Here is a 14,536-nt window from a genome sequence, read left to right on the forward strand (position 1 = left end):
CCAGCGATCAAAATACACTGGCAGACGGATCCAAAAAAGAGTATTAAACTGGTAGAACGAAAACAGAAACATCCCCCCAGACTTTTCACCATCCAGTTCCCATGCTCATTCACATGATGACACAATCGCCTTCGTTCTGCTTCTGTTGATTGACAGCAGATCGGGACAGTCGGGTCTTTTGCATCCGAGCGCCGCCCTGCTTGATCTCCTCGAGACGCTCACGAGCTTTGGGAAATTGTTGTGCTGTAGTAAAGTCACATTAGCAGATAGACAGTGTTTGAGAAAGTAGATAGACTCACCAGCTGCCCGCCAGTACCATCTCTTCGCATCGTCCAAGTTGGCAGCTACACCGATACCGACTTCGGTGAAATATCCCATCGCGTATTCTGCTTTGGCGAGACCGGCAGTCGCAGCCTTGCGCGCCCAGAGATAGGCTTCCGTGTCACTCTGCTGGAGGATACCCTCCGCTCCGGTAAGGTACCATCCACTGAGAGCAAGTTCACTCTGGTGCTCCCCTTGGGCCGCAGCATGAGTGTACCAAATGATACTCTGCCGGAAGTCGACAGGGCATCCCATCAAGCCGTACTCATACGCAGATCCCAAGCGGAACTGAGAGAACTTGTATCCCAATTCGGCAGCCTGGTGGAACAGTTGGCTTGCGTAGGCTTCATCCCGAACTACGACATCATTGGGTCCAGCATTTGCGTACATGAGAGCAAGCTCATGAAGGGCATGTGGGTTCTCGGCATCGGCACGATCTGCGGCACGCTTTAGCCAAGAGATACCTTCACGAGGATTCTTGGCTTGCCCGAGAAGGCCTTTGAGCAAGATCATTCCCATCTTGTACATCGCAGGCGGGTCTCCCAAGGATGCAGCGCGCTTGTACCATTGTACCGCCTTGAAGGGGTCGCGTTTAGTGCCTCCGCCTTCTTCTTGTCCTATCTCGCAGCATACAGCGACTCGGTAAGCAGACTGAGCGTGCCCTGACTTAGCAGCGGAGTGGTATAGGCTGTAAGCTTCCTTAGGATCCACTTGAAGGCCCATCTGTCCTGAGCCATAACAGTCCGCGAGAAAGAATTGCGCATCTGCGTATCCACTGGATGCCAGCTTCTTGACGATCTTGTAACCATCCATGACATACCTCTCACGGGCTTTTGCTTTGGTCTTAGGATCCATCCGACTGCTTTCAACCAGAACTGTCGAAGCTTCAACCAACTTCTTCGCAAGTAGAAGCTGGGTCTTGTTGTCTGACGGCCTACTTTTGGCCATCTGCTGAAGGCTTTGGAGCTCTTGCTGAGTGACGGGACCGGATGCAGCTGGTTCTACAGGAGCGGCTTGCGGTGGGGAAGCAGCAGGAGGAGGAGCCGATGCATTGACGTTGTTATATTGCCGTACTGGTGCGGGTTTGCTTGCCTGATCGTGGCCCGGGCGGAAAGGAACGGGGTGGTGGGGAAGAGCGTCGGGGTTCTTTTGAGGATCCAGAGCTTCGGGCTGGCTCACCGCTGGTGCCGGCTCAGTTACAGGCGTCTGTTGGTTGGGCCTGTAGGGGCGAGGCGGCCCATTGTTCCGGACAGAAGGTTCTGGGACAGGATAGCCGCTATTGGATTCGGGATAAGCTGGCATTCCAGCGCCCCAGTTCCCCTGATCTTGAGGGTGGGGCTCCTCGTAGGGATGCGGATTATAACCATATCCAGCACTGGCCTGAGTATAGACAGGCTGAATTGGTGGGCCCTCATTTGGCAGGTCGAACTGGAAGCCTGCATTTGCGAACTGATTTGGCACAGCTGCGCCCCTGGCTTCCACTGGAGACTGCGGATAAGGATCGCCCGCTGCATGAGGGTTGAACGCGGTGTATCCTCCACGAGACGAGGGTGGTGACTCGATGGGTGCCTTGGCCCTCGGCTGCTCAAGGCCGGGCAAGCTTTCATCGATCACTCCGCCCTTTGCGGGATCAGGCATCGCATCGAAGTTGGGCATGTCACTCTCACCAGCATGAGCCGAGTTATAATAACTATCCACCCATGCCTCAGTATCGAAATGCTCATGCGGACCCGGTTGCGGGTGAGAGTAGGGATCTTGATAGGTTGATTGTCCCGGGTATAGAGGCTTGGGCGGCGGAGGTGACATGGTCGGCTGAACCGGCATGGTAGCGCTTCGATTGACGTGTGGTACGGGCGGCGGGTCGTTAGGATCGGTATACGGTCTGTCGCTTCGAACAGACGAAGCTGCCGGACGACCAGTACTTGCTGATCGCACAGGAGCGGCGGGGTAGTTGTTTCTACCACGGCCAGGTGATACAGGCCTGGGTGGCCGTCTACCGTGCGAGGTATGCGGACGATCCGGCACCTGCGAAGGGGGCACTGGACCGCCATTGAGGTTCATTGCGGCCATCTCGCCCTCGATACTTCTTGGTCCGCGCGGGTCTTTCGTTGGGAAAGATGGAAAAGGATTGTCAAATGCCATCTTATCAGGAGATTGCGGCGGACGAGCAGCTAGATCAAGTCAACGGCACGTTCCAGGGAAATGATTCTCGTTTAGACTCACGCCGTCTCATCTGTGGAGGTGGTCTGTCCCCGTAGCCACGACGGCCATCATATCCCTGCGTCGGTGGTGGGCGTCCACGATATGCATATCCACGGGACTCCATCGGGGGCCCATAGCCACCACGTGGAGGCCGCGGTGCTCCTGGTGGAGGCCCATAAGACCGTGGGACTGCGCTATCACCGGGATAACCGCGTCCTGAACCTTGAGGACCCTCACTGTATCCATAGTGTTGGTTGTCATAGCCATAATCATAATGTCCGTTTGGCGGCGGACCCTGAAAGGCCCCGCCCCGGGTGGGAGGAGCGCCGGGACCATAGTTTCGCACCGGAGGCGCCCTTTGCGCTGGATGCTGAGGGTATGCCATTACGCCAACAGTAATCTTGCGAACTGTACAAGGGAAAGGAGTCGATGCGGGCTTTTGAACAAACGATTGCGGCGTCTGTATCCGGGTTGGAAGCGCGGGGAACAATCAGTCCACTAGTAGACAATGCTCACGCCCCCCCTTTCACTATCTACACCAATGGGAGGTCAGCCAGTGAGACAAAGGTACATAAGGCAAAAATGCTGCTAGACCCTGGTAGTAGTTGAAGGGGCGCTTAGCTTACTGGAAGCTAGGTAGATCTGCGAAAAAAGTGACACCGGGAATAGGATTCAACAGTTCCATGCGATATATGCAGCCATTAGACCATAAAGAAAGACCAGCGCGAGGGTGATGTCTCCTAGCGAAAGGACAAGGAATGCTGTCAGCGGTCGAATCGAAGGCGCAAGTGACTGCAGAAGCGGAGGGCGCGATCGCACGGCGAATGCGCGAAGCCGGACCAACTCACCAGAACACGAGGGATAACCTTACCCCCCGCCAGGAATGAAGGAATGCGGGACCGGAGCAGAAAAAGAAAGCTAGCTACAAAGATGGCAAAGGAAGAATGACCTTTGTGAGAAGATAAAGAGCGTGTGACCCCCGAGGAAGGAGGAATTTTTAAAATAGCGACGGAGGGGGTGGAGGTTGACGGGGGAGGTAAAAGGCGATGATAAGTCTTTGGGTCGTCGAGGAATAGGGACGGAGTCCGGAGTACCTGACGGGTAAAGTAGTCTGACTGGATGGAGAGGGGAAAGAAAAGCCACCCGTGAATTTAAAACTCCCCTACTGTCAAGACTGGAGAAGAAAGGAAAATGCGATCGTTTAGTGACCAAAAAGAAAAAGTGGGAGCGACAACACAAGGGATTATTCTTATTCTTGTTGATTTAATTGATTGATTGACCTCGACGATGAAACGCTTATGAATGCCTCTCCTTTGTCTCTGATCAACCCTGCGCGACTCCCTAGCGAAATGCCCATAATGCATGACTGAACTGTTCGTGCACCCACTCAACTACTCAACTACTCACTGGTCGGCTACTGACACTTTGGAACGGTTCTTCTGAACTGACCCACGCCCGTCCCGCCGGGATACTGTCGCTGGTCAGAGTTAGATATCGGTGTCCCACTTCTTGCCGGTACAAAACGGATCTATTCCTCCGTCCTCGACCCCATTCAGTCTAGTGGCAGCAGGAGTCATGGCATTGGAACCTGGATGAAGGACATTAAAGAGGGACTTTGTGGCACTGGTGCCATGTCTCGACAGTGGGTATCTGTCCCAGTCCACCGTCAGTCAACCACTACTCCTCCCAGCATGCCCGACTAACCCTCCTTCAACTACAGATTCAGAAACCGTTGGAGTCTGATAACTGCTTGGCACGGCGCTACCCAAGATACCCATCTAGGAAATGACGTTGGATATCCTCTCCAGGCTATTGACCCCTGAGACACAAGATCAACCGTACCCCGAATATTTCGAACAGCAATAATTTGCCCATCACCTACAAACCCGCTGCAAGGCCTTGAGTCCTTTGATCATCAGGGGTCTTCAAAATTCGTGCCAATGGATAGTCAGTAAGCAGTTAATCTTTGGAGGGGCCCTAGTTTAGTACAACGACAGTGGTCATTATGGATCAAACTCCAGCGCAATCTCCGTTCGAAACTTAGGCGCTGCAATTCTATTGGCTTAATACGAATACGACATAGCCCCATGCGTCGAATTACAATGAAGGATGCACACTCGGAGTCCGTCCATCAGCCTATGATGTTATCGATCATCAACCTATCTTACATAAACCTATCCCCAGGCTCTGGTACGGAGTAGTGCCAAGTGGCTCGTTGAGCCTTATGGGGTACAAATTTCTAAATGCTCCAACACAATTTACGGCCTTAAAACCAGTCCATTGACCAAGCGCATTTCTCGCCATAGCAGGTATATTAGTAGTAGTTACCCCTGCCGCGTTGACGTATCAGATATGTCGCATCGAAAGATACGAACGTGGACTTTAGCAGACCTTGCGTCTAGGCGAATGTACTCTATCTATCCGCATAACACTTCTGCAAATGAGAATGCACATTATTTGAACAACGCAAAATATTTTATTCCTAGTAAAAGCATTTGACTAATAGACTTCCTAAGTTAAGATAATGATCAGCTGCACCTGCGGTTAAAGTCCCACGCCTGGAATGGAGCTGCACATGACCCAAACGAGTAAGTAATTCTTCATACCTCGCAAGTTTTCACCAATGAAGCAGTTTAACCGACATCCTACTCTTCTCTGTGATTATATTTAGAAATAGACATATCAATGCCGAGCGGACCGATGTCTAAGACATTCAGACGTCACAGCAAACCATTCGACAGAACAGACGAAGAGAGAATCTCTGCGGTTTTCCCCGCTACTAGGAATCAGCTGCTCATTCGCACAAAATCTGATAGTGTTGTTCTAGTGACATAGTGAGTGGAACAGCAGAACTTTTCCCTTCGGGAGTGCCAGCAAAAGGGAAGTCAGCCCGAATTCTAGTTCGCTTCCCTAATTGGTTACATTAAGTAACGGCCACAGCATGCGCCACCTTCATTAGCCTCCACTGCTGCGCCACACATATGGATCGGCGCTGCCGAATCCCGTGTGCGTGATTACGATGATGATGTTGATGAGATCCCGATTGATGAGCAGACGCACTACCCGGACGCTTCCCCTTTGTGGCTGTGGATTCAACAAAGACATCAACCTACCTCGATTTTAGCCATTTACAGCAGGCGAATTCACCTGCCTTACATCACTCGTCGTCTCAACCAACCAATCGTCTCCAGAAAATCCTCACCATGTCTCGGGCAGGAACTTGGATGAAGATGCTCGGCGTGTAAGGCGCATCCACTCCCACCTCTTCCGTGCTTGCCGCGCGATTTCTAACGGATAATTAGCGGCATCGTCATCTGTGTCGGCGGTCCGGCATTCGTCCAATACATCCGTCCTACTGATGAAGAATTGTTCAAGCGTTACAACCCCGATCTTCAGAAGCGGAGTCTGGAGGAAGGTGATCGCCGAGCTCGGGAATTCGATGAATATGTTACCCGGTTGAAGCAATGGTCCAAGTCCGATAAGTCGAGTGCGTTATGGCCTCTTCCTGTCTTCCACCTCATGTCTTGGATGTTTGTGAGCAGTTATACTGATGTCATGGTTTGATTAGTTTGGTACGCGGCTCAGGAACAACAGGAACAGAAGCGCGTGGAGGCTGAGGTACAACGGAACCAGGCCAGGGACGATGCTAAGGTACAACGTGAGGAGATGAGAAAGGAACTGCTGGGTGAGAAATAAGCTGGTCGCAGCGATGCGTCTCCACTGGAGCGATTCTGCAGTGATTGGCCCTTTTCTTTGTGCTGGAAAGGTGCTGGATCGAACATGATGCTAGGAAGGACCGTTGACTCCTGCATCGTCTTTGTATTTATACCCTTTGCGTCTACCTGAGACATGACCAAAAGCATTGAGGGGGAAGCATTTGGCTTAGAGTTTGTGGAGTTTCGGAGGCTATGGTCTATACTGTATTATATTTCAACGACTGAATGGAAATCCTACGCTTGCATTGTATATTATGTCTATTGTGCCATTCCCGTCCATCGGGATACGCCTACAGAAAGCTGAATATGTTGTATTGGTGATGACGACTTGGCGTGATGTCGGGATTATTCGTTGCTGCTCGGGTAAGAATATAAGCGTTAATCGGCCAGAAGATCAAAGCGCCATACAATATGGCTGCATACAAATCTTTATTTGGTGAGACCGAACTTCGCGGGCGTGCCGCTGGCGCAGATTTGGAACAACAAGGGTCTCTAAATATGAGCTGTAGTAGCACAGCACAGCCATATGCACGTTTGCCGAGACCGTACTTAGGCGCATGACCATCTTCATAGGCTGGAAAGAAAATAACTGATGTCCAGATCAATTCCAGTCAACGTTTATCGATAAGATCGCTGGTGGCTCTATTTATCTCCCTTCCGTTGCATAGAAGGATGTACTTTTACGATATATACCAAAATTTCTCTGGCTTGGGATGAGTTGGCCACGCGATATAATTGGATTTCGTAGCGGATGAGCATCTCTAGTGAGCCTGACCACCTCGTATCCGAGAGCTCTCCCGCCGACGCATGGGCTGTTTGACCATTCATGCTGCGATAATCCATATGAACGGCTTCTGTGCTAAAAATGTTGTGTAAATCGCTCATATACTTGTTGCGGCTGTAGGCCTGCAGGTGTCCGTTCGGACAATTGCCGCATCCATCAATTAAGCGGCGATGTAGAGCGTTGTTGTGTCTATTGCTGATACTCACATAGCACATTGAACGGCCAACTTCCTCCTATGAAAGAAGGCATCACTAAGAACAACGGGTTTTGGGATTGAGAGTAAACTGTTCCCAGTAACCTTCATGATGTTGCTCATCCGTAAAGGGGGAAAGTAGCATGAGACTAAGAGCAGTTATGTCAATCAAAGTAGAAGTAATGGTATAGGCCAAACAAATAGCCTGCAGGACGAAGAATGCAAAAGTTGGCAGGATTCTTCTGGCAACCAAGTCCTTATCGTATCCATTATCTAGATTAATGGAAGAAGGCTCCACAGTCCATACCCGTTTAGGCAGGATTGCCACGTGATGCATGTGATGGAAGGCGCAGTATGCTACAGAGGACGCACCGCCACATAGTAGGGCGTGTTTCTTAAGCAACGCATGAGGTCGGGCAGACCGTTGCCATACTTTAGACACTGGGTAGTAAAGCTGCCCAATGAACGGACAACTGGTGTTGCTATTTCTGTCTGTATTGCTCTCTTTACAAGATTTGTGAGCAAACCTGAGCCTTCCTACTGCATGCAGTGCATACATCGACTTTATTGACAGTTGTAGTACTCCGTAGTTCTTCCATTTCCATGTGAAGTAGGTGGATATTGACAAGGTATCCTCTCCTTTCCTATGTGGGCTGTAGTAGTAGTCAATAGAAACAAAGTAACAGCAGTCTATACAGCCACTCAACCTTTTAGGTTTCTCTCTTCTCTTTGTTTCCATTCTAGCGGCTGGTCCAATTGGGTCTTACCACTAAGCACAAAATAATAATAGCTGCCTGCCGGGGCGTCCTTCCCAATAGACCGCTGGTCACGTGAAACCGCCCCGACCGAACCGAAACGCCTGTAATCTCCAGAAGGCGGGCGGCGATTCATCACACCTTGTCAGCTTCCCTTCAATAACGCATCCTGCTTTCCCTCCTGCATTCCATCATCCCGCCACCTTCCACACCATCCTCCGACCTCCACCTTTCTCGCTTTTCACCGTACTCTCTGCCGTCAAGTCTCTCGTTGCGACTTCCCGCCTCATCCCCTACGACAGGAACAGGCAGCAGCCCGTCACTTTCCACCTAGGTAGTCTGGTGACTTGCCAGGTCCTACACCCCCGAATACCGAATACATAGAATCTATCGCGCACGAGAATCATGTCCGAGCAGCCCTATGATCCCTACATCCCCTCTGGCGCCAATGGGGCTGGCGCCGGCGCCAGCGCTGCGCAAAATGGCGACCCCAGGACACGGGAAATCGACAAAGTAAGTTGCCGAAACGCCTCGCGGTCAACTTTTATCGTTCCACAAGGATATGTCGCCCAGGTTGAATAGGATGTGATGGCTTTCCAGTTTTCATTTGGACTTCCATCTGAGTTCAACTGGACTTGGAGGCCACCGGGTCTTTTTGAATCTTATTAAGCTTGTGTCTATTATGGCATTTGTCGCAAAGTATTTACTAACGCTGTGTTTCTTCTCTGTCTAGAAAATCCAAGAAACCGTTGACACAATGCGCTCCAACATCTTTAAAGTTTCAGAACGTGGTGAACGTCTAGATTCCCTCCAGGACAAGACGGACAATTTGGCAACATCAGCGCAGGGATTCCGCAGAGGTGCCAACCGCGTGAGGAAGCAAATGTGGTGGAAGGATATGAAGATGCGCGTGTGCCTAATCGTTTGTATCATTATTCTGCTCATTGTGATTATCGTCCCTGCAGGTAAGATCAGCGCTATCCTCCAGCACTCCACCAAGCTGGACTCGGAAAAACATCCCGGAATGCGCTAACAGCTCTCTCCTTTCAGTTGTCGCCACCAAACATTAAGCTACGATTACACAGCGCGACAGTCATGATCGGCTTGGGAATGGATGACGATTTTTCTTTCGCCTGGCCCTGGTTTATCTGTGTTGAGACGAAGCCGTTGTTTCCAGCTATTAATACCACCTGCTTTTTTCTCGGGCGTCCAACCTCGTTCTCACGAATAAAGTCTTGTTGTCTCTATACGCCATGGACGCTATGAGCCGGTTTGGAGATCGAGGCTATGCCACATGATTCCATCGACGGTGAAGATGTAAATGATACTCCGGTGCTTCCTCGTGTTCAAGTATCAGTGCTGTTTTGTTGGTTTTGGTCTCCTATGTTTGCCCTTGTCCTTTTCTTTTTCCTTTTTTTTCCTCATGTATTTCCTTTGTGCCTTTCCTTTTAGCCTTTAATGGACCTCTGCTCCAGATTACACTCCTAGTACACTGCGAGTATAGTACAGGCAGCCTAATTCGTCCTTTTGAGACTTGCACTTCCATAGGGAGAAGGGGGAGAGAGGAGATGGAGGGACCTGACGAGAAAGACGGTCAGGGCACTTATGTGGCCATAAGTCCGACCCCATCGTAGCTGAGACACGGGTAGATTCTCGTATTGCGGATACTACTACGGAGGAGATTACCAGCCATGGATAAACCCGCACCCCACGCAAAAAGCAAAGGGAGGAACGGTCGGATGAAGAAGACCGAAGGGATGAGATGTGGACCACATTAATATGGACTCTGGATACCCAGTTGTACGTGTTAGGTAAAGGGAGGATCAGATAACGAAAAGGCTCCATCTGCACTGACGGATTTGACACCTGTGGCCTGAGTCGTGCTGGAGCACGACTCTAGCGACTCAGGCCAGTGATAGGCTGTCGGCAGTTAGCGAGATCTGATAACAGCATCAGGAGTTATTATTGATTGATGAAAATTGATCACAGGGGATCGCCGGGATCCATATGCTGGTTTCCATTACGTGTGTCTATGGGAAAGAGGGAAGCGAGGTCGAGATGGGAGCGAAGGCGACCGGAATTGGAACCGGCTTGAATAATGTGGTGAGTCACTTTCGATACCCGGCTCCGAAAGTCGCAGCCAAGCCAGCGTTTCGGGCACTTGTGCGGACTGGCGTTTATCCCTCGACTGTGATCTGTTGAAAGCCGGGTTTTGCGCAATTTATTCCAGTGGCCAGATCAAAATTCGCTCACATACAGTGACAGGTTCGACGAAGGTCCAGGTGCCCCTGGTGAGCTTGTGAAAACAGCCTAAAAAACGAGGCCCGCGTGGGGAGAGATATAAAGGGCGCTCCCGAACACGGCAAAGAGCGACATTGAAAAAGCCTTTATAAAACCCCAAGGCTTAAACTTAACCAAGAGGGCAGAAGAGGTCACGGCCGAAAAGTCAAGAAAAACCCACCCACGAACAGGGCGATTGCGGCCAGCCATTGGGTCGGGGCCAACTAGTGAGTAATAATTCCCCTCCCCAAAGGGCGCGCGCCCGCTCCGAGGTGTGGCCGATAATCTCTATCTGGACGATCAAACTCTTTGGGGGTTGCGGCAAATTCCCTGATGAACCCGCACTACTACCTCCGCACAACCTTTTTTCCCTCTTCGTCACTTCTCCTCTCAACCACCGTCACTACTGCTACTACTGCTACTTAACTCCCTCTAACCTCCCATCTCCCCTCTTAGGTCTCCCTCCCTCGACCTTCCTGTCCGATTAGGCCTCAGAAGCTGCCGCATGCTGGCTGGCAATATGTTCTCCCTTCGCACCGCCGTGCGGAGAGCTTCCTCCAGCAAGCCCCTCCGCGCGTTCTCCGCACAGCATGCTGTTTCCTCTGCCAGACTGGGCGGCGCCTCTGCTCGTCAATCCCTGAAGGCCTCTGCGGTTCCCCTGTTGCAGAGTCGTCACTACTCCCGTGCTGCTGACCCCCAGCTTTCCTCCACCCGCTCTACCGTTGTTCAGCTGCTGAGCAACATCGGTTCCAAGCGTGAGGTGCAGCAGTATCTCTCTCACTTCACCTCCGTTTCCTCCCAGCAGTTCGCTGTCATCAAGGTTGGCGGTGCCATCATCACCGAACACCTCCAGACTCTTTCCTCCGCCCTTGCCTTCCTGAACCATGTCGGCCTGTACCCGATTGTCGTCCACGGTGCTGGACCCCAGCTTAACCGCATGCTGGAAGACGCCGGCGTCGAGCCTCAGTTCGAAGATGGAATCCGAGTCACCGATGGAAAGACACTGGCTCTGGCCCGGAAGCTGTTCCTGGAGGAGAACCTGAAGTTGATTGAGGAATTGGAGCGCATGGGTGTCCGGGCGCGCCCTCTCAACGCGGGTGTCTTCACCGCTGATTACCTGGACAAGGACAAGTACAATCTGGTTGGCAAGATCAATGGCGTGAACAAGAAGCCAATTGAGTCTGCCATTGAGGCTGGCTGCCTTCCCATTCTTACGTCTATGGCCGAGACTCCCGATGGCCAGGTTCTGAACGTCAACGCTGATGTGGCTGCCGGTGAGTTGGCGCGTGCGCTCCAGCCGCTCAAGATTGTTTACCTTGCCGAGAAGGGTGGCCTGTTCAACGGCGACACCGGTGAGAAGATCTCTGTGATCAACCTCGACGAGGAGTACGATCACCTGATGACTCAGTGGTGGGTCCGTCACGGTACCCGCCTGAAGATCAAGGAGATGAAGGACCTGCTCAGCGACCTGCCTCGTACCTCCAGCGTCGCCATCATCCACCCTGCTGATCTGCAGAAGGAACTCTTCACCGACTCCGGAGCCGGTACGCTGATCCGCCGTGGCAACAAGGTTCACGTTAAGACTTCTCTCTCTGACTTCGAGGATCTCGAGAAGCTCAAGGAGGTCCTGGTTCGTGACCGCGAGGGCCTGGATGCCCGCGCTACTGTTGACCGCTATGTTGAGGGCTTGAAGGAGCGTGACTTCAAGGTCTACTATGATGAGCCTATGGAGGCGCTGGCCGTTGTCCTGCCCCCTCAGAAGGATGCTACTTCTTCCCTGGCTCACTTGGCTACCTTCACCATCACCAAGTCCGGCTGGTTGACCAACGTTGCCGACAACGTCTTCGCTTCCATCAAGAAGGACTACCCCAAGCTTGTCTGGACCGTCAAGGAGGACGATGAGAACCTGACCTGGTTCTTCGACAAGGCTGATGGCAGCCTCAGCCGTGAGGGAGAGGTTCTCTTCTGGTACGGTGTCGAGAGCGGTGATGAGGTCAAGCAGCTGGTGCAGGAGTTCAACCAGCACGGTCGCCAGATGTTTGGAGACATCAACCTCGAGTCGAGACTGCACCGCGCTGCCCAGGCCGCCACTCACATTGGCAAGGGTTTTGGTGCTAGCGGCGCTTCTGCTGAGCAGAAGCGTGCCTTCTCCTCTACCAGCAATGCTTTGCGTGCCGCTCGTTCCGCTCGTCCGATGGTTCCTGTGCAGACTGTCAGAACCTACGCCACGACGAACCCCAACCCCCCGTTGGGAGAGAAGAACATGTCCAACACCCGCCCCTCCAAGGTTGCTCTGATTGGAGCCCGTGGTTACACCGGCCAGGCTCTGATCAGTCTGCTTAACGCTCACCCTCACATGGATTTGCGTCACGTCTCTTCTCGCGAGCTGGTTGGTAAGAAGCTGCAGGGTTACGACAAGCGTGAGATCATCTACGAGAACCTCAGTCCCGATGATGTTAAGCGCATGTCCTCCAACGGAGATGTGGACTGCTGGGTCATGGCTCTGCCCAACGGCGTTTGCAAGCCGTTTGTTGATGCCGTGGACCAGGGTGCTGAGAAGGGCAATGTGATCGTCGACCTGAGTGCCGACTACCGGTTCGACAGCAACTGGACCTACGGTCTGCCTGAGTTGGTCAGCCGTTCCAAGATTGCCCAGGCTACCCGTATCGCCAACCCTGGATGCTACGCTACTGCCGCTCAGATTGGAATTGCCCCCCTCGTGCCCTACCTGGGTGGTCAACCCACTGTCTTCGGTGTTTCTGGCTACTCCGGAGCTGGTACTAAGCCCAGCCCCAAGAACGACGTGGACAACCTCACCAACAACATCATTCCTTACAGCCTGACTGATCACATCCACGAGAAGGAGATCAGCGCGCAGCTTGGCACCAGCATTGCGTTCATCCCTCACGTTGCTGTCTGGTTCCAGGGCATTCACGTATGTTACCCTTGTTTCTATGCTATCTGAACTCGGTCTGAGTCGAAGCTGACTTCTATACAGCACACTATCAGCATCCCCTTGAAGGAGGAGATGACCTCCCGCGACATTCGCAACATCTACCAGGATCGTTATGCTGGTGAGAAGCTCGTGAAGATCGTTGGCGAGCCTCCTTCCGTCAAGGCCATCGCTGGCCGCCACGGCGTTGAGGTTGGTGGCTTCGCTGTCCACTCCAGCGGCAAGCGGGTCGTCGTGTGTGCTACCATTGACAACCTGCTCAAGGGTGCCGCCACCCAGTGCCTGCGTAAGTCCCTCGGTCCAACAGTTACTCAAGTCACAGATAGGATTGAAGCTAATATGCTCGTTACAGAGAACATGAACCTTGCCCTTGGCTACGGCGAATACCAGGGCATCCCTCTTGACTAGGTGTCTCCTATATGTTAAATACACCTCCATGACTATGATCTGGTCCCGGGGTAGGTATAGAACCCCATCCCATACGGGGGCTTACTTTTTTTGGAAATCGAGAAAATCGTCCTTCGTGTTTTAAGTTCTGGTTTGATCTTTCTTGCGTGTCTCATACCCCACGTGCATCTTTCTGGGTTGCTATGGGTTGGAGATAATTGTAGCAGCATTTACCTCTTCCTTCATTTTCCATAGTCAACTTGATTCTTTTCTTTCACTTCTTTCGCAGTTATCAGCTCTTTCTTCTATAGATCCCTGGCTTCTTCGGTTGTTGTTCTGTATTGCCACAATTGTGTTGTCTTAATGGACACTGAAAAGCACCTTCCCTGTACAATGTGGGTTTATTGAATTTCTTGATGCTGGTTCAGTGTAGTAATATAGAAAGGGGACAAAATTGCTCACATAGTTTGATTTGAATAACCGTTTGCCTCTTCAGCGCGGCGTTTATTTCACAACAAAGCTAGCCCGATAAAATGCGCATGCAGTTCGAGTATCACCTGGTAAAATCAACTCAAATTCCATCGTAAATCAAACTTTCCCTGAACACCTTGTCGTTATTTGTCTTTATACAGAAAGTGAGTAGTTTCTGAGTTGACTGCGATGCTCTGATGTTGTATCCTCATTACTACCTGCTACAGATTCATTCGTGTCCCAGTGCCTTCCAGCTCCACTAACATCTCTCACACTCCAACTCTACCCCCTCGGTTCTCCTTGTCGGTATTTGATTACCTTGTCTCATCAGCTAAGCCCCACCATCTATCTATCTTGTTAGTCAGGCCATCTCACCCTTATCCGTCTAATTACTTTATCCTGCGCGCTCTTGCTCCAGCAGTGACTGGCTGTCATACCTCCTTCCCACCACACCGAAAGATAGCTAGTCTAGCT

General features: G+C 51.7%; 5 protein-coding genes across 5 annotated transcripts; 3 read left to right on the plus strand and 2 right to left on the minus strand.

Annotated features, from left to right (window-relative positions):
* Positions 1–109: 109 nt before the first annotated feature.
* Positions 110–2,908, minus strand: An12g07540 (uncharacterized protein; the record flags this gene model as incomplete). Its single annotated transcript, XM_001395766.1, has 3 exons — positions 110–243; positions 300–2,492; positions 2,545–2,908. 3 exons carry the CDS (start codon positions 2,906–2,908, stop codon positions 110–112), a joined length of 2,691 nt encoding a protein of 896 aa, XP_001395803.1.
* A 1,967-nt stretch (positions 2,909–4,875) lies between these two features.
* An12g07550 (uncharacterized protein) lies at positions 4,876–6,219 on the plus strand (the record flags this gene model as incomplete). The annotated part of the gene is made up of 6 exons (XM_001395767.3): positions 4,876–5,008; positions 5,045–5,111; positions 5,265–5,357; positions 5,648–5,764; positions 5,826–6,010; positions 6,092–6,219. The coding sequence occupies 6 exons, from the start codon at positions 4,876–4,878 to the stop codon at positions 6,217–6,219; spliced, it is 723 nt and encodes a 240-aa protein (XP_001395804.3).
* Positions 6,220–6,309: 90 nt separating this feature from the next.
* On the minus strand, positions 6,310–7,815 carry An12g07560 (hypothetical protein; the record flags this gene model as incomplete). The annotated part of the gene is made up of 7 exons (XM_059751038.1): positions 6,310–6,365; positions 6,568–6,813; positions 6,933–7,051; positions 7,129–7,218; positions 7,309–7,421; positions 7,524–7,670; positions 7,744–7,815. The coding sequence occupies 7 exons, from the start codon at positions 7,813–7,815 to the stop codon at positions 6,310–6,312; spliced, it is 843 nt and encodes a 280-aa protein (XP_059604543.1).
* A 561-nt stretch (positions 7,816–8,376) lies between these two features.
* Positions 8,377–9,004, plus strand: An12g07570 (uncharacterized protein; the record flags this gene model as incomplete). The annotated part of the gene is made up of 2 exons (XM_001395769.3): positions 8,377–8,484; positions 8,705–9,004. The coding sequence occupies 2 exons, from the start codon at positions 8,377–8,379 to the stop codon at positions 9,002–9,004; spliced, it is 408 nt and encodes a 135-aa protein (XP_001395806.3).
* A 1,767-nt stretch (positions 9,005–10,771) lies between these two features.
* On the plus strand, positions 10,772–13,612 carry An12g07580 (uncharacterized protein; the record flags this gene model as incomplete). The annotated part of the gene is made up of 3 exons (XM_001395770.3): positions 10,772–13,186; positions 13,250–13,490; positions 13,557–13,612. The coding sequence occupies 3 exons, from the start codon at positions 10,772–10,774 to the stop codon at positions 13,610–13,612; spliced, it is 2,712 nt and encodes a 903-aa protein (XP_001395807.3).
* Between the last annotated feature and the right edge of the window lie 924 nt (positions 13,613–14,536).

This window comes from Aspergillus niger, assembly GCF_000002855.4.
Source record: "Aspergillus niger supercontig An12".
Lineage (NCBI taxonomy): Eukaryota > Fungi > Ascomycota > Eurotiomycetes > Eurotiales > Aspergillaceae > Aspergillus > Aspergillus niger.